The sequence below is a fragment of the Pocillopora verrucosa genome, chromosome 7 (assembly GCF_036669915.1).
Source record: "Pocillopora verrucosa isolate sample1 chromosome 7, ASM3666991v2, whole genome shotgun sequence".
NCBI lineage: Eukaryota > Metazoa > Cnidaria > Anthozoa > Scleractinia > Pocilloporidae > Pocillopora > Pocillopora verrucosa.
This window is the reverse complement of record NC_089318.1, coordinates 6,838,223-6,858,375: the sequence shown is the minus strand read 5'-3', so window position 1 is coordinate 6,858,375 and position 20,153 is coordinate 6,838,223. Positions and strand designations below refer to the sequence as shown.

At 37.0% G+C, this 20,153-nt stretch overlaps 1 protein-coding gene and 1 pseudogene across 1 annotated transcript; both read left to right on the top strand.

Moving 5' to 3' along the window:
• Positions 1-404: 404 nt before the first annotated feature.
• On the top strand, positions 405-2,653 carry LOC131781880 (uncharacterized skeletal organic matrix protein 5-like). The gene is made up of 4 exons (XM_066170444.1): positions 405-434; positions 1,025-1,055; positions 1,571-1,697; positions 2,057-2,653. The coding sequence occupies exons 3-4, from the start codon at positions 1,578-1,580 to the stop codon at positions 2,561-2,563; spliced, it is 627 nt and encodes a 208-aa protein (XP_066026541.1). The 5' UTR covers positions 405-434; positions 1,025-1,055; positions 1,571-1,577; the 3' UTR covers positions 2,564-2,653.
• Positions 2,654-7,810: 5,157 nt separating this feature from the next.
• LOC136282361 (uncharacterized) lies at positions 7,811-8,625 on the top strand (annotated as a pseudogene).
• Positions 8,626-20,153: the final 11,528 nt, after the last annotated feature.

Here is a 20,153-nt window from a genome sequence, read left to right as displayed (position 1 = left end):
GACTGCGATGGTTTTTTGCGACTGTCCGGCTGCAAGATGCACACTTCTCTGGACCTGGATTTGGGTTGATATCCCCACTCTCGGCTAGTCGCTTTAATTGAAATGTAGATGTAGAATTAGAGTACCTTGTTAACCTCAAACCAAAGAAGCCCTTAGCTGGTGTGTTAGTAATAAACTTTGGTCGCTGAAAATTTATCCAAACCTTGTTCGAGAGGTAGCCAAAATCCTCCGTAGATACATCCCCATCTTTTGCAGTTAATTTAACATCATTTAGTCTTCCAATAAGCCAGATAAGAGTAATAATTTCGCATAACTTTCTGGAGCTTAATCGGATACGTCCGCACGCCATGACGCAACATGGTACATATAACAACAACATAACAAGAACTGTACATGTAAACCTGGATTCACTGGAAATGGACAAGAATGTAAAGGTAAACACTAGGGTCGAAATATAGAGCAAAATCAGCTGGTGAAAAGTCTAACTACGAATTTTGATACAATGGCGATACTACTGCTCCTCTACTGAGCCTCATAAGCCTTATTAGTTTCTAAGTCCCTCTTCCGTGTAGTGTTTTAAAACGTTTGCAAACTCAGATTTTTTAAAAATCCTTGTAATGAGAAGATTATTGAATTCGGTTTTCGCATGAAATCACGATTCATTAAACCTTGAGTCTGCGTCTGCGTGATCTCCCTCGTCCTTTGGCTTCAGAAGACAACTCAGATCTCGGTTTTGATAATTCAAGATATCATACTCAACCTCATCCAGTAATTGGTAACAACAATCGATCCTCTCCCGACGCTGTTTCTTATCAATGATGTATTTGAAGAAGGCATGCTGCCAAATAAAGTGAATGAAAACTGAGAACTCTTTCCAGCCAAAAAGCAGAGCTTGGAACATAATAAAATTCTTCTGCCAATCAGTCAGATTGCAGTCAATATAGTTTCCCAATGATGGATTAAGATGTACCTAAAACAAGTTCACAATTTCTTCTAATCAAAGGTATTTTTAAACTTCTTGCAGGAGCTTCCTCGTGTAAAGAAATTCATTACTTGTAAGTAAGATTGGTATTCGATATTATTTTCAGAGTACATCAAACATTCCACTTGCCAGCAATTAGTTTAAGCCCATCACGTCACCGAATATACCACAATTTTTAAGCCACATTCCATATGCGGAGAAAGTCCTCCTTTAAACCTTGATTCATTTAAGTGGAGTGCATTACTCTCCTCAGAGAAGAGGTAAACAATATCTTTTGCACTCGAAAACCTGTTTGATTCCAGGACAAATAACCGAGCATTGTTGTTATGAAGGCTGTTGTTTTTGTTCCGCAGATATCGACGTCTGAAGGATCAACTTTTCATTTGCTTATTTGTTAAATCATTATTATTATTATTAATATTATTATTATTATCACCCATTATCTTTCCCATTGTCATTTTCATTGCCACACCGTTGTAGCTGTGATAATTATTTCTTATAATCTCAAGTCTTATTTCACCATCATTGTTTTCATTACTTGTTGTATTTCCTTTTTTTTTTCTTTTTTTTTTCATTTTGATTTAAAAGATCCAATATGAGTGGTGTGGTTACCCTTCTTGTTGATTCCCAACCATTGTCCGTTTTCTGTCACATGGGAAATTTTGGGTGTGGAGATGGAGGACGGACGCCAGTCATGAAGATTGACGGCAGAGAGGTGCTTACTTTGATTAGATAATTCATCTCGTGTATAAACGCGCTCTCTTTCAAAACGTTGCAAGTTAAAAACCTGCGTGTTACATACGTATGCCTTTTATTTTTCATCGAGAAGATAATGCACGAAGAACAGACGTTGTTCAACGTAAATTTCAAGACTTGTTGTGTGTAGTGACTGAAAAAAAATGTCTTAATTATCCTAACATATTTGTCTCTGGTATCATGTAACAGCTAGATAAGAAATATAAACCATCGAGATCATAATTCGGTTAAAAGCAGATACACTACAGGAAGTCGACAGCAGAAAACCCATCAATTCGGAGAAAAAAATTTTTAAAATTAATTGCTTCTCTATTTCAGACCACCTTCCATTATCATGCATGTTATTGGAGTAATTACGATGAATTCAACTTTCGCGGTGGAGAGACTGGGTTTGACGAACAAGAATCAAAGCTACCCACCTACTGGAACACATCCTTCTCCAAGATCTGTCTTGGAATGAAGATCAACCAACAGCTCAGTTTTATTGTTGTCAACAGGCTGGCTGACTCTCTGCACTCGATAATTGCTGATGGCCAATACCGAAAGACGTCCCTGGGTCGTGACGAGTGGAAAAAGTTGATTGGCAGCAACGCCTCTTTACAGCAAAACTGTAACAAGGAAGGATTCAATGCCTTTAGTGGTCGAAGTGATCGTTCTAAAGTCAGAATTGGTATTGTCAGCAATAGGGAGAACGACTGCGATTCGTGCAACTCTTTGATTGGATTTGGAACAGGAAGTCACCCTAATGACGCAAAATCTTGTGGAAACGAGGCACGCAAAGGAGGCAAGAGTATAAAAGCCATGGGGTACATATTGGTACAATAAAACTACACTTTGTTGTGTTAAGTCCGTAAACCACGCTTGTTTCACCTTGGAGACATCGTATTCCGACAAAACAGTCCAGGCAAACGGTCGTGAAAAAGCCCTTAATATACAGTAACTACACATTTAAACTATTAATGAGATATGTAGATATCCCCAAACCTCTTATACTTCAATATTCAAGGATATTTAAGACGTTTTCTAATGAAATATTAACGACTTCAGCTATATCAAACAAAGTTTTAAAATATTTCCGAAAAAAAGGATGAATTGTGATTAATTGCCATTTGGCTTTTATGCAACAGAAACAGCAGTGTTAGGTCCCTCGAAAGCCATCGTTCTTGTTCTCCTCAAAACTTCATTGTTTTAGACTAGAAATGACTAAAACGATTCGAATATTCATCGGCATTGATGGATCATCGAGCTCAAAATTTTCTAGCAGTGACAATATCTTGCTCTTAGAGCATGGAACAGTTAAATTCCACCTCTTTGAACACTGAACTGATTGATCTTGTGTACTTTTGTAGCTGGTTAAAGAGTGGAAAACCTTAAAATAGACTCGGATTCTATTGGTTATAGGTTGATGTTTTAGTACATGTAGTGCCGTTTTTTTAGCGTAATTTTCTAAAAGTAGTTAGAGCAAAGTAGTTAATTCACAGTTTCATTAAACTTTATTCCTGCAGTGTGTCGAATCTTTAAATTATCGTCTGATTTTTTCGCTGTGATTGGTCCTAGAGCTGAAAGCCCCAAGATGTTGGAAAAAAATACGCCACGGCGAGTACAATTTCTGGTCGAACTTTCTGGGTATAAGATGCATCGAAACGTTTTCAGCCAAAAAACAATTCTAGTAGTGTGAACATGTCAAAAATCGTAATGAAAAGTGTTGGCCACGGAGGCGCACAGGTGAAATACAAAAATAATTATCACTCTACAAACATATTTATTAAAGCAAAACACAAAAACCAGATGACGCTCCTAGTCAGAGATATTGTGAATTTGATTAGAAATTTTAAATATGTCTACAGGAAACTCGAGAATCTATTAGTTGATAAAATTTCCTGTTTTATCTTTTGAGGCGAATTTTCCTTAATAACGCATGAGTAAAAAAGACCTGAAGAGGAAATCATGTGCAGGGTGGGCAGTCCTAAAGCAAACGCTGGGTTCTAGATGATCTTAAACACTCTATAGCTTTTACTCTGTGTTGGTAACGGAAATTATTTTGGCAGCAACTAAGGAACACCGTGGGTAGCAAAAAATAAATAAATAAATAAAATTAAATAATGATAAAGAGAAAACATAGTGCTTGTGCCTCCTCGTGTAGTCCAGCTGTTATCGACCAAAAAAACACTGAATTGCTCAAATTAATGATAAAAGCATGAAACTTTGCCACAACACTGACATAGGGCCAATCCAAATTAACTTTTGGTGACGAGAACCACGCATGTCAGAAAATCGCTAATAAGGAAACGAGGCTAAGAATAAAAAAAATCCCCTTAATAAACGACATTGCTTAGGGAAATTTGCGACAAAAGCCTTCAAACATAACCACCGAGTAATTTTCTATCCATTCGTATTCATCTTATGCCATTACGGTACTATCCTCTTTGATATTTATCATAATGTTTAGGTACCCTGTAGTCAAACGTTAAATATACCTGTCTACATTATTTTCTGAATCACTATTGGTAAAACTTGGTTATCTTAGAAACATAAAGCTCATGTCTTTCCTTGATTTGACATTCTCTTCCGTTACTTTAGTAAATTAACGAGCTATTATAAATAATTTTTGGTTAACAGATTTGGGATGCCTGTGATGAATTGTTCTGCTACACTTCTCTGAACGGCGCTGTAGGTGAAATCCTAAAATGTTTCCTTATCTAACCAAAATTTGACAAACGATTGATGTAATGCCTAATTCTTAGTCGATCTACTCTAATCGTTAGTGACACCGTTGTAAATATTTGTGGCTGTTAGAACTTGCCGCCACAGTTTCACAAACCGTTGCATGCCAAATTAGCCTTTAAGCACTTGCATCGTCCTCTACATGAGGCTTTGTATCCGCATCGAATGAGTTCGTGACAAGATTCCTTTGCTTGCGGTAGAGTTGTTCAGAATGGTGACCATGAGTCGTTGAGCTTCCGCCACCTCCAGTCAGATGGGCTTGGAAGCACTGGCTGACAAAGGAAGGTTGCTGTTATGTTTTTAGATTATCAATCAGAACAAGTTTTATGAATTTTATTTTATCTCTGTTAGTTTTCAAATAATACACCAAATGAATATAATCCGTGTATCTTTACCAGATAACCTGCCAGTTGAAGAAAGATAATGAGGATGGGAAGGAGAGTTAACTAGAGATTTTCAGATTGTGTGGTGCGTGTACATGTTGGAGTTACTTTTTTGTTTCAGTTAAATTTCATTTTTCCGTTGTTTTTAGGTATGTGATGTATGATAATGAGTTTTAAATAAGGAAAAAATTAAATTTAACTGGAAACAAAAATTTATTGCAACATACTCATTTACTGTTATTTACTGTTATAATTATCTTTATTGCTAGGAACAGAAACCTCGGAAAATGGCTCAGAACTGAATTCTGAGAAAGAAAGTGATGTTGTCTCAGACACTGATGATAGTATTTCTGAAAGGAAGAGATCTAAGTACATTACAGGTGCCACGCCAAAAAGTTTCATGAAAACAAAAATGGAGAAGTCATTTGAAACAGTGTGTGTGAGTCTCCGTGAATCCTCAGAAGCTGAGATGAAGAGGTAAATACAGCTCTTTAATTTCATAGTTTCCAAAATGTTTGTAGCAAGAATTAATGGGGGAGTTAACATTCTCTGGCTGACTTTTAACTAGCCAATTTAACATGGGGTAGGCTGGAACTGCTAAGATAACAGGATGAATTCCCTTCCTCAAAATTTCTTCTTTCATATCAGGTGGAAATAACCTCCCTCTACACCCCAGAGCGTACAGTTGTGAGTTAGAAAAGACCCTTGCGTCACATACACTTCCTGGCCACCCTACAAAAATATCGTGGAATAGGTAATTACTGTCTGCAAGAGCTTGCATTACAATACTGTGGTACCATTTCCTGTTGTTGTAACTTGCATGATTTTGCTATGGTGTTGAAATTGGTATATGTGTGCCATCGATTGCTCCAGCACACATGGGAAACCCCATTTCTCCTTATAATTAGCTATCACAAGAGCGACGACTAGCGTGTAACTGAACTCAAATCAGTCAATCATTTCTCGTGACAGCTACGACAACGTGTAACTGAACACAAATCAGTCAACCATTTCTCGTAACAGCTACGACAAGCGTGTAATGGAACACAAATCAGTCAATCATTTCTCGTAACAGCTACGACAAGCGTGTAATTGAACACAAATCAGTCAATCATTTCTCGTAACAGCTACGACAAGCGCGTAATTGAACTCAAATCAGTCAATCATTTCTCGTAACAGCTAGTACGTCAAGCGTGTAACTGAACACAAATCAGTCAATCATTTCTCGTAACAGCTACCACTAGGGTACAACTGAACTCAAATCAATGAGAGAACTTTAACCGGGTTACAAGAAGAACAATACATATTATTTCACAAAGCAATCCGAGCCTCGTGTATATTTAAAAAAGAAATCCGTTCAATATATTAACATTAGAAGACCTGAAATGACTGACAAAGAAAAGCTGATCAGAAGTTTAATCGCTATAATATCAGTTATAGCGCCGGAAAATATTGATGGAGCATTTCCATCAATTACAACAGCGAGATTTGGGATATAAAATTATTAAGTCACGTAAATAATCTTTCAGAAAAAAATTATAAGGGGCGGGGAGGTTTCGTCAAAACAGGAAGACATTGATCGAACATTTCCACAAATTACGAAAGCGAGATTTCCGTTATAAAATTATCAAGTGGCGTTAATGAGTTCTCAGAAACAAGAATGGATAACGGGAGGAAAGTTTTTGTCCAAACATAGAAGAGGTCAAGCGATCAGACGGAGGGAGAGTCCTATGAAAACGCTGGCGTAGACGCAAAGAAAACGATGCGTTTTTGATAAAACTAAAATGGAGCATCTCGAAAACGCATTAGTGGGGACAGGGTCTAATTTACAGCCGGTTTAATGAAGCCGTCAGATGCCGAATTCACTACTGTTCATATGCTGTACAATAAATATATTTTTTACTGAACGTTTTGGTGTATAGTATAGCTGTGAATTTTTACGAGCTGTGCTGTATTTTAGACGAGCCCGCCGGCCAAATCAACTGAAATAAAACGAGTAAAAATGCTCAGCGATATTGCACACCCAAACGTTTAATCAGCAATTTATTATTCAACTACAATATTTCAATTGCATCTCTTACAAGGCGGGAAAAGCGAAGCAGATAGAGAGGTGCAGCACGTGTAGCCGACCGGTTAAACAGGTTTTTTTACAGTACAAAATAACCAATTGTCCAAATACTGTGCTCGATTCGCACGTTATTTGTTCCCAGTGCAGTTGAATGATAAATAGAGAATAATACATGGGCGCGCGTAGATATGGAATTTCTCTTCGAGTGTTTAACTCAATAGCTCATGAGTGAGCGCAGCGAACGAGTGACATGTCGAGTTGAACATGAGAAGAGAAATTCCTTATCTACAAGTAACCATATATTATTTTGTTTATCACATAAACGCAATAGCCTATTACTGAGAAGGAAAGCCGACTTCATTAATGAATGAAAATAAATGAATCGACAATCCCGGAATAACAATCGTAGAGTGTGTTGGCGGTAATTCTAAGGATGGAAAAATGCGTTGAATCATGATGACAAAACCAACAATGGTTGTAATTTTCAATTTACAAAATTCTTATTTATTGACTTTGTCCCTACCGACAGAAGAAGTCTTTCAGGTAAACGGCCAAAATCAGCTAGTGACAAATCTTCCAGTTGTCGATTTTCATTCTCAGCCGAGAAAAATGCTAACACCAAAGCCAGCTCTATGCATTGTACGCATCTTTCCTCGATATTTCCGTCAGTTGTCTACGATTTTCTGAGCTTAAAGTGTATATGACACGAAATTTTTTTTACTGTTTGTAAGTAACTAGATATATAAGATAAACGGTTTGAGAGTTAAAATTTGACAAAAATGCTTTTAAGCGAACTTCGCGCGAACGCGGCCTGAAATTTGTCTCCTCGACCGCGTGGCCAAAAAGTCACGTGAGCTGAGGCTGTGACGTCAAGTTATTGTACTCTCACTTAACGACATGGCGGAAAAGAAGAAGCCAGTGAAAAAAAGTGGACGCTATTGTGTCGCCGGAGCGCCCAACAATCAAAGCTGTACGAACACCAGCTACACGCTAGGCATCTTGATGGACCAATTTCCCGTGGATCGCGCTGTGAGAGAGAAATGGGTGAAATTTGTGCAGCGCCACCGAGTAGATTTCAAAGAGCCGATTTCAAAGAGCCGATTTCAAAGCATGCCTCATTGTGTTCCGTCCATTTCGAGAGAAGTTGTTACGAAAACAGCTTGGCATTTACTCTGGAGGATATGGCGGACACGAAGCGGAATAGAGTCCTCATCAAGGGCTCTATTCCCACAATACATGCAGTTGTGTCAGAAGTTTCGGAAGAATTAACGGATCGCAAGAAGCGTCAGTTTAGCAGTGATTTCCAGTCATCTTTCGATAAGGTCAAACGTAATCGATCAGAATTTATTATATTTTGGCTCTAGTTGAGACGTGATGCATTGACAGAGTACGAGATGGAAGCGAAAAAGAGGAAAGTCGAAGAGGCGAGAGCATCAAGTTCTAACTCGTTAGATTTTCACGACGTTGTTGATGATAGAGTTGAGAAAAATCCGTGCTCCGATTCAAATGAAATTCATGAGAGCCCCATCAATACAATTTCCACTGCATCCAATGTTACAATTGCCGCTCCTCTTCTGGCGTGTACCACCCATTTGACTCCACCAGTTGAACAACATACGCAAATATTAGCTGTACAAATATTAGCTAAGCTTCCAAGCTGCGGATGAGTGATTTTTAACTTGGAATGTTTGCAAAACTATTGAATTGTATCAGGTCTCAGCGACTCGAGCAAGAATGAATTTTTCTTTTAAAAATAAGATCAAAATAGAAGCTACAAAAATACCGGGCCAGAGAGCGACATAAAATGGAAAACTGACGAACGGATTTAAAGGCACTCAAAATAACTGAAAGGTTTGTACTCCTGTCACTTAATTTTGTAGAGGGTCATGGAGCATACCCTTTGTTTCCGTTTCTTTATGGCGTAACATACCGTTCAAAATTCAGTCTGGGTATTTTCCCTATCGAAAAATAAATTTTCGTGTCGGAAATCAATTAACAGGGTCCGTTATTGTTGGCCTCTTTCAGACCTCCTCATTGTCTGCTATTTCCCGTGTCTGATATTATTTTCCGTGTCTGATATTATTTCCCATGTCTGTATTTACTATTTAAATGGATTTCGACTTATCGCCGAGCCTAACAAGACTTATCGAGAATCGAGGCCTATAATAAGCTACATCTCTAATCGAGTGTTTGATCGAGTTTGATTAATTCCTCAATCACGAGTCGGATTATCCAGGGTTGACTCCGTCCCAGACCTCCCACGGTACACCGTTGGCTAGGGGTAGTTGTTCACTTAGTTTACAAAAAAAGAAAAGCACCACTTCTTCGCAAGTATTGAAGCAAGCACTGATTTGGAGGTTATGACTGTTGAGGTAGGGTTATGAAATCTCTACTCGTAGTATGCACATAGAATCTAGCCACTAGTTATGTTATACCTTTGTGTAGCAAACTCTTGAACTTTGTGTACCTGGCACACGCGGTTACATAAGCTGATAATTGAAAGCCGAAACACATAAAATGTACGAATATTGTGTGCTTGTACATTAGTTTTAAACCAATAAAATTGTCGTATTTTTCACAAATCTAGCCTTCTACAGCTCAATGAACGTCAAACTAAATATTATGCATTTGCTGTTGCTCAGTAAATGCGTAATTTGACAGCACTATCTCAAGCACGGTCTACGAAAATGCTAAATTTCGGTTATCATTCACTGTTTCCATCAGTGAACCCTTAAAACCCCCAAATTGCGACTGGCTTCTCCTTTCTGCTTACAGTATCACCCTTGGATCAAATGTAAAAGTCAAGACAATGGTGGAAATTAACTCCAATTTAAGAGGCCCCTGATTGTCAAACAAATTCTCCTTGTCTGTACTATGAGAAATGGGATCCAAGGGGATGCAAAGAAGACAGGGTACAGAATATGACTGACAATGTAACAGTGTAAAGGGTTAACCACTTGACCAGTTCAAACTAAGCAAGGGATCAGTAACCACTCAACCGGAATTCAATGTATAAAGCCCATCTTTTATTTTAAAACAGCAAGGTTAATGACATGTTATGGGCTCTCTTTCTTTTGTATTAATGGTTGTGTATTTGAAGCAAAAAGTTGTCTTGCAAACAGAGTACAATTCAGCAGGCATCAGGTAAAAATCTTAAATAAAAAGAACGACATTAAACATCATCATCTGTGAAAATATCTTAATTTACACCTGGTGCTTTGAAATCAAACTAAACAAATTATACAATGAAATTCAGTATTTTGGAGAGGTGATGATAAATTAATTCCCTACGAGTGAGATATAAAAACAATGCAATAACCCTTTAACTCCTGGAAGTGATTAACACAAAACTTCTCCCTACAATATCCATACATTATTCAGCAAACAGATAATGTGAATATTCAATCTTATCAGGTTGAAGCTGCTATCTTGATCTAGCAGCAAGTTCTCATAACTAATTAGCAAGGAAATGAGTAGCAGCTAGAGGGGAGAATTAACTATCAGATCTTGGGAGTTAAAGGGTTAAGACTCTTGATTTCAGTTCATTAAATGTTGTAGCCAAAATGTGAGGGAGCAAGTCGCAGTACGACTCGTTCTCTCACATTTGTGTTGTATAACTAGCTAAGGTCCATAAAAAGTTTCCTTTTTTCAAGTTTACTTTAGAGAAAAATAGCTAAAAAATGTTTTAATGGAAATACATATATATAGATGGTCACTTGCAATAAAACCTAAGATAGATTTTCCTACTTATTAGTTTTACTTTTCTTTTTTTCTTTAGCTCTTAGCCTTCTCATTTGACGTCTACTTATTTTGTTCATTTCAATGTCATCTTCTTCGGCTTTCATTTTTTTTGCATTTAAGTTTGACTTGTTGTTGTCTTCTGGTTTTCTCTTTCTTTTCCTCTTTTTGTCATCTGTGTCTTTTGATTCCCCTTTTGTTGCCTTTTTGTCCAGTTCTTTTATTCTCTTCTTCATCTTCTTAACTTTCTTTCCAATGCTCTTGTTACTATCATCTGCTAAATTGAATTTTTAAAGTATTGTTAAACTAATATGTAATGTTATTTACTTGTATTTCTTCAATCAAGTCCTGGCTATTGACCGCACTTTTTGTGGTCACCCTGATTATAGAAGTTTGAAAAACTGATGACCTGAACTTCCAAATGATGAGGACATTATTTAATGTATACCAAAGTCAAATAATATTCCAATATTGGGAAAAAATCTTAATATTTTCTGTGTACATCTACTTGTAACTATCCAATTATAATTGTGGAGCACATCTATTTTTCACTCTTTTTAAACAAGATGAAAAATGGGTCATTAACACCATTTTAGTGTACAATTTTATTAATTTAATTTAGTATACAAACTTTCCTGGTTACTTTACTTTCAGTAGTAATAGTGTTGTTTGCATTACTCTAAAGCATTCAAGCTAGATACGAGGTGAAAAGCACTTGCAAGGCTAGAACAAAAACCAATCAAAACATACCTCTGGTTTCAATGGTGGAATTAAGATCTTTGTCAGTTTGTAAAGGGCCAGTTCCTTTGAATGACACCTGGAAGGAAATAGGAGAAGAGTGGAAGCATCCCTGGCTCAAAGAACCATTGATTACAGAAATAGATTATCTTCATTTGTCTTTCTCTAGGAGAATTTAACGTCCAAGTTTTGTCTAACAAATGGGAAGTTAAGACTTCTCAGCATTTCTTTCAGTTCCTTAATTCTATTTTAATATTAAAACAAAATATCTTTGAAATGATACAATACTACAACTGATAAGGATACTTAAGTGAGAAAAACACCCCTTTATTCCTAAATCAATGAAACAAGTGTAAATCTGGACTAACAATGACAATGGCAGAGCCCCTACCAAGGAAAACACCTTGCAACCCTGAAATAGAAGTTGCAAGCTCCAGGGTACAAATACACCTTTCACTACCAAATCTTGGAACTGCAGGTGAGACCTTGCTCTTTTCACACTACCGCACAGGAACACACCTTCAGCCTCTATAGTAGAAGTTGCAAGTTCCAGAGTACAAAAGCACCTTCTGCTGCCAAATCTAGCAATAGAACTCCAGGTGAGACCTTGCAAAGGAACACACCTTTTGCCTCTATAGTAGAAGTTGCAAGCTCCAGAGTACTTAAGCACCTTCCACCGCCAAATCTGCTAAAAGAGCTTGAGGTGAGACCTCTCCCTACTTGTACCGACACAGAGGAATACACCTTCCGTCTCTATAGTAGAAGTTGCAAGTTCTAGAGTACTTGAGCACTTTCCGCCACAAAATCTACCCATAGAACTACAGGTGAGTCGTCGCCCAGGGCTGCGGAGGAACACACCCTTTGCCTCTATAGTAGAAGTTGCAAGCTCCAGAGTACAAAAGCACCTTCTGCCGCCAAATCTAGAAATAGAACTCCAAGTGAGACCTCGCACTAGTTGCGGTGCCACAGAGGAAATACCTTCCGCTTCTACAGTAGAATTTGTGAGCTAATGAGTACTTGAGCACCTTCTGCTGCCAAATCTAGCTATAGAACTCCAGGTGAGACCTATTAGAGGAACACACCTATTTCCTCTATAGTAGAAGTTGCAAGCTCCAGAGTACAAAAGCACCTTTCGCCACCAAATCTAGTTATTCAACTTTAGGTAAAACCTCGCCCTAGTTGTAGCACCACAGAGGAATACACCTTCCGTCTCTATAGTCGAAGTTGCAAGCTCCAGAGTACTTATGCACCTTCCGCCACAAAATCTACCTATAGAACTTCAGGTGAGTCCTCGCCCAGGGCTGCAGAGGAACACACCTTTGCCTCTATAGTAGAAGTTGCAAGCTCCAGAGTACAAAAGCACCTTCCGTTGCCAAATCCAGTCATAGAACTCCAGGTGAAACCTCGCAGAGGAACACGCCTTCTGCCTCTATAGTAGAAATAGCAAGCTCCAGAGTACTTGAGCACCTTCCACTGCTAAATCTAGTAATAGAACACCAGGTGAACCTCTGCCCTAGTTGTGCCGTTACAGACAAATACACCTTCGGCCTCTATAGTAGAAGTTGCAAGCTCCAGAGTACAAAAGCACCTTCCGCTGTCAAATCTAGCAAAGAGCTCTAGGTGAGACCTTGCAAAGGAACACACCATCCACCTCTATAGTACAGGTTGCAAGTTCCAGGTACAAAAGCACCTTCCAACACTAAATCTAGCTGTAAGATTTTCTGAAATACATTGAGTTGAGGAATTTCAGGTGATGAGTAGCACAGTCACATTGCCATTTGCTGTAACATAGTTCAAAAATAACTATTTTTTTATTTTTTCACTTTTTATCACTTTTTGACTTTAATTTTGATCAAAATGTACATTGTAATCAATATCTGTAAATATTTTTATTATTTTGCACTAATAACACTAATTTTGGTATTACCCACAATCCCTTGTGGGCGTGGCACATTTTTGGTTTTTCATAAAATCTTAAGAAAATCAATGTAAAAATGGAAAAAAAGAGTTTTGTAATTATTAGTTCACATAAAAGCAATGATTTCCTCATTTTCTTTTAAAGGGAGTTTGTAAATAGACTTTCGTCCTCTCTTTGTGACTGGTAGGTCACCGCAAATGTGACAGACAGTACATTACATTGTAATGCAATGATCTGCCCCTGCAAATTCTGTATGGACTCTCCTGTTATTGTCTGTGTAAACGAATCATGTGCTTTCAAAGAGAAGCTGCGAAGGAGCGGATTTCGTGGAAGTTTTAGTGGTGTTTTTCGCCATATTCCTTCGTCACTTTCCTTCGTTACGGTTCATGAACACGGCAGCAATGGCGGAAAGTGTTTCCGCGTCGACCAAACGTAAATTTCTAGCGTTAGATCTAACGAAATGGGTTGAAACATTCTGTAAATTTAGCTTAATACAAGCCCATTCCAGGAGAGGTGAGCTTGTTTACTCAACTTAACAAGAATCGCGTCTGACAACGAATCTACTGGTGGATATGTGATGGAATTAAGCTCAATATGGCCGTTACGAAATGTGTTTCCGCTCGTTTTATTTTGATCTGGAAAACATTCTACTCGACGATTCAACTTCAGCGTTGGTTTGGAAATATTATGATGTATGCACATTACATTTTTGTTATTAGTTTATTGCTTACACAGTCGAAATTATCATTATTGCTAGTTTTTCACACTATGCTTGTTTTAATAGTTGCGAGCGTTACATTGTTCAGTAATAAAAACAGACGTTTATAACTTGCGTTAGAATAAACCATTCTTGTTGCAAATCACACTGCATGTTGCTTTTGTCATAAACTACTAACGGCCAAAAAATAGTGGCTCCATGTGCGTTCTATATTGAGATATTTAATTTTTTTCCTTCCGTCTGATACATTTCATGTTACGCGTTACACCCAGAAATTCACGCATTTTCAGGAAATATTTATTTTTTACAATTTTCACTTTGTCGCAAACCTTGTTTTCTTTACACCAAAATGAAGTAGGATAACTAAGCTTATATTGTGGAAAGTGTGAGATTAAGAGGTTAAACCTTCCCGAAGATATTCGTTAGCAAAGGCACTTGAGTCCAAAATGGCGGCGTGACTGTGCTACTCATCAGGTGTGTTTTTCTCTTGTTGCAAAAGTACGTAAAGGGACAGATGTCAATGCCCTCCCTATTTCCTTTTCAGTTATCTATAAATGTGTGCATGTGAACCTATAATTAAAGCAATGCTCGCAAAATTGCTCTTGGATTTGGCATTGACAGAAACACTGTAGATGTTCTCAACAGTAAATTAAAATTTAATCACCAAATGCATTAAAAGACTAACCAGGTAAACTTTGAAAACTGTGTGAAGGGGGAAAAAAATGACCAGACGAAAAAAAAGATGCACTTAAAAAAGTTAAAAACATAGAAAACTGGGGCATTTAAAATAACTAAACGTGCTAATTTCTCCAATCCACTTAATCTTAAATGCAAAATCTTTACGTTCAATCTCATACTTAAACATTTTTATACACTTTCTGAAAACATCCCTTGTGTTTTCTGTCATTTAAGCAAGGACAGGGTCTTTTTTTATCATCACAGGTGTTCAGGAAATTCATTACTAACTGTAGATGCTTTAATATAACATGAATGTTCACTATAACCTTTCAAAATATCAAGGGATGTACATTATAGGCATTAAAAGGATCTTATAAAGTAAAAGTAATCTATTATAGTATTTATAATAATGATGTTCAATTACATTATCTTGATGAGAACATATGGAATTAGTGACTAACAATATAACCAAGATAATGGTCATCAAATTAATCAGGCTTGTGTGTGTAAGCATCTGTAGCCAAGCAGCTGCTGGCAAATCTAACCCTAGCTAAGGTTTCCTATATCACCTAATCCCAACATTTAACCAGACAAAAAAAAACTGGAATAAGTCTGGCTAAAATTACACAGACAGAAAGAATTGCAATCTGCAGGCAACAGATGATACACACATATAGAGGTGTTCTGGTACATGTTATGATAAATGTGGCCATTTGGATGAAGCAGTATGAAAAGTCAGGAGAGATGAAATAGTGTTAAAAAGCCTCAACTTGTAAGTACAACATGTGTACTTACTTTTTCTGGGGACTCTGACATGAGTTTTTCCATTTCCTGTTCAGACTGGAAGTAAAGAAAAAAACTTCAACTCAGTTCTAGTCTGACTGGCAAAGAATGTTCAAACATGTAGTTCATTTTAGAGTGTTGCCCAACATACAGTGATTAATGAAAACTGAAAATTGCTCACAAGATAACAAAGTTCTCCGAATGGCATTATCAAATAATCTGCAGTTTTTGATTGCAAAAAAAGAAACATGTGGTTTGAACCTAATTCAAGGGTTAAAAATACCACACACCAATACTTGAATTGGTTAATTGATTCAATACCTTTTCTACTAGCCGCAGCACCTCTACAGGAGGTTTAATAGCCTCTGTTGGAAATACTGTCCTGTTTTCCTGTGTCTCCAGGGAAAAGAACAATGGCTGCATCTGGCTACTCCCAAGCCAGTCATACACCTCCTACAAGTAGTTAATAAAAAATTGCATAATATAAGCTACATGAGGGGATGTGCAGCAGCACGTTTTAAAAGCAAATCTCCTTTCTCATGTTGTGGTGCTATTATAACTCTTATAATTTCTTAAAATATCAAAACATTTGGATTATCGTGTACATTATTTTAAAGCTGTATTTGCTTTCAAGGTTATCATGCATACTTACTTGATAGCAACCTCCTCTGTGAAACGTTCTTTTGAACAAACCACTGGGCGTGTAAACTTTAATCTTTACACCATCTTTTGGTCCTTTTCTCATCCGATTTTCTCGCAAATTGCGTATTTCTTCGGCCTGTGTCAGAAACATATTTGTTTTCCATTCATTAAATCTTAAGAGCTACTTGTATCTTGAAAAAGACAACATAATGATAGAAAATGTATACCTTTGAAATATTTTATCTATTTCTTCTTCTAATCATGTTTTTCCAGATCTCATTGAGCATGTTTGCTGGCTGTGAGAGTTGAAATGTATGTATAACCCCATTTAAGTAAGCTGCAAAAGGGTTTGCATCATATGAAAGAGCATTTTAAAACAACACAAATACAGTCTTAATTATTTCAGATATGAAGCACTTACCATAACAATTTTTGGGGAGGCTTAATTCTCTGTCTTTTCTTTCTGTAGGTTGAAATGTTGGCCTTGCTGCACCTTGTGGTTGGTTCCTCTGTTGTTAAGTAAGAACATTTATAATTAAGATGTAGCTGATACCAAATTTAAGTCTCTAACTTTAAGTGTTACTTACAGAAATATTTGTTTGCAGCTGGTTCTAAAAAGAAATCAATTTTTTCATCATTTGAAAGAATGCAAATGTGTCCATTGGTACGCTGGGATTTGTATCATTTTATTTTAATGAATTTCCTCAAATGGTTTGTAATGGTTGATGCAATCAAATTCTAAATTACCATTCAATCCTTTTTCCCTTCTTGCTGACTAGTTTGGTGCATATAATTATCAAAAAACATTTATAACCTGTTGCCCACTAGCCAATCAATCTATAACTTGTATGTATGAAAATAAAGGCTGTATCATCCACTGTGATAATGAAGGTTAAGGCAGAAGAAGGCTAAAGAAATCTCCTTGTTTTAAGGTAAAAATCTGTTGAAATAACCATACTTTAGAAGCATCTGCTTCCTGAGCTGCATGGAACACCTCATCTTGTTCAATCTGCAAAGCTCGTGATTCCAAAATCTTCCTCCTAGCAGTAATCAAATATGTTAGAGACAATTGACACATTATAGGGTAAAACAAGATAATCTTAAATAAATGCAAATTGGACACTGTAAAGAGTTTCTACGCTTGCCTTTTGAGTGTTAGCCCTTCATCAGAGTGACAGGTATAGTTTATTTCAGGAATTAACAGTTTTTTCTGCGATGCAAGCGTGGTTTAATTTATTTGATTACAACTTGATCCAAGTTATGGCCATTTTTGGGCAAAATGAACATTTTTTTCAGCCTGACAATTATGCAAGCCTGGGCTATTAAAATATGTCCAGTAAGTTGCTCAGTACTGTTGACAACAATTTTTTGAGCACTATTTTGATTACATGAGGTCTTTAATCAATTTTGTCCATGTATCAAACAAAATTGTACCATATTGTAATATCATGGTGCACATAAAATTAAAGCTTTGTCCAACAAGAAAGGGACTCCAGAAAGATCTATTACCAGTTGGCATGTGCAATTTCCACGGCTTCTGCTGCCCTTTGTACCGCCTCACTTATTTGGGAAAATTCAAAAAAGCTCCCTGTAAAAATAAAAAAAAAAGTTAATTATAATAGCTTTAGCTTTGATTTTCTCGTTTTGTATGCACTATGAGGAAATACCCATACTTTTGCATCAAGAGAGTTCCTACAGTAACCTTCAAATTTTCAGTTAATGGCTGAGGCTTTTCCAGAATAGAAGTTATCTTAGAGTAAAGCAAAACTCAATTGAATTTCTTACCTGCATATCTCTCCACAGGTGTGGTGCTTGACCCCCCCATGGATGGTGTACACAGAATAATCTGAGGTGCACCAAGAGTTTGGCCACCAAGTGCCTGCATGGCTAGAAACAGAAAAAAAACTCATTTAATTTCCTGCTAATGGTAAAACTAGCTTGGGATCTACACAATTTATGTAAAAGCTTAATATCATTTTTGGTGTTTGGTTACTGCATTTCCTTGAATAAGTGCCCATGCCCTAATAAATGCCCCCTCCTCTGAATAAAAAGCCACCCCCTGGGCCTAAATGTCAAATAAGTCCCCCCCCCTCAATTTCTTAAATTAGTAGGGATACAGGGAAAACCTGTTTTTATAGCCAATTTATTTAACCTTCAACTTCAGTAGAATCAGTAAAGAAAAGTACTTCCTTTTCCTTTACTCACTTCTATTTATTTCCATCATCATGTGCTTACAGAGTTCTTTTCTGTGCATTATCTGTTCTTTTCATTTTTGTCCTATTTCCCTGCCCTTGGTAAATACTCTAGCCTTCCCAGGCTCAACTACACTATTCTCTATTCTACAGAGACCTGTAATTTCATTGATTATAAAGTTATTGGGATGCATTTGAAGAAAACAGTTGATAAATAATGACAGCTCAGTTAATACTGACTTGACATCTACATGAATAACAGTATAGCATTTTATTTTCTGTTTAAGATTTAGTTGAAATAAAGATACAGTTTGTTGAAAGGAAAACTTATCTCAATTAAGCACCTTCCTTCAAATAAGCACCTCCCCTTTTAGCTGATAATTTTAAATAAGCGCCCGGGCACTTGTTCAGGGAAATACTGTAGTTCATTAGTGGCCCTATATCATGTATGTACCTTCTTTTCCATCTATGGAATCAATGCAAGATATCCAGAAGAGGCAATCCTCAGGAAAATCTCCATTTATGACGGCATTATTCAGGTCACTGTATAACCAAAAAGTAAGAAATTTAAAATGCTTAAGGAATACATAGAGTGGGAGATGTGGTAACTTAACAGTATGCATGGGTATGGATACATATGTAGAAAATAGAGATATTGAAAAACATTCCCGATACTTATTAAAATGATAATCATAGCTACCTCAACATGTCTCTCTCTGCAGAAGAGAGAGTGTGTGAAGCCTTTAAAATCACAATCACTGCCATCTGAAGGCCTCTTTTAATGTGATAACAAAGCTAAAAGGAGAAAGAATATCTCATTGTGTAAAGCATACCTGCTTGAAAAAAGTCAGGAAAAGGCTGACCCTCTGTGGCGGTACAGACTGGGTACAGCAAGGTCCATACAAAAACAACTAAGGGACAATATTCCTCAGTATGGCTTGAGCTAGTGATGTTAGTAAGTAGATTAGTATATGGTTCTTGGAAAATATATGTTTACTTTGAATTTTTGCGGTTTTCGAGAAAAAGAAAATAATACAGCACAGCTTATGTCTGTTTCCGTGGAAACTCTCCACCAGAAAAAATACCAACCAAGCAAGAACCAATCAGAACCCTTGGAGTTACATCAAGACTACCACACCACATAGTAATATATGATTACAATGAATCCAAACTTCTAGCATACTGCATATTGAAAACACCTTTATAAAAATAATTATTTTCAGGTTTTGTTTACCGGTTACATTTACTAGAGCTATGGTATAATGTGAACTAGCTTACAGCTTTGAATGGGATTCCAATGAAGGAAACTCCAGGACATATATTTGCCGTAGTTAAATGAAATATGGTTTGGCAAAAACCATCTGTACACAATCCTGCAAAGGTAAAAGTTAATGTCTACTTTAGAGCTCATCTGATCCCACTGCCACTCAGAGTGTTATTATATAGCTCTTACTCCCAAACCCCCATCCCCCATACAACCATATTTAGGTCAGTTTTCCATTCTATGCTCACAGTAAATAGGGGCACTATTGAAGTTAGAACTGAAGGGATTTTAAGAGAAACTATCAAATGGTTCACAATGGGTGATGTTCTTAGAATGGACATATGTATGAAGTCAAATGCAGCCATAAGCTATATATACAATGGAGATGGTAACAGTTGTGTCATGGGATAGTAGAACAAAAAGTTTCTCAGAGCGTCATAAAATTCTCTTTAGTACAGCAACCAACCAACCGATAGCATAGAAACAGTGAAAAAAAAATTTAGTCTTTTGATTGGACTCTTGAGCGCGGGAAAAAAGAATGAAAAAAAATGTATGGAATTTAGAACGCC

Excerpts from the sequence above, each read along its gene's own strand:
- LOC131781880 (XM_066170444.1), top strand. The coding sequence starts at position 1,578 with ATGAGTGGTGTGGTTACCCTTCTTGTTGATTCCCAACCATTGTCCGTT. Across the intron at positions 1,698-2,056 it reads TGAAGATTGACGGCAGAGAG|ACCACCTTCCATTATCATGC; the intron begins GTGCTTACTTTG and ends TCTCTATTTCAG.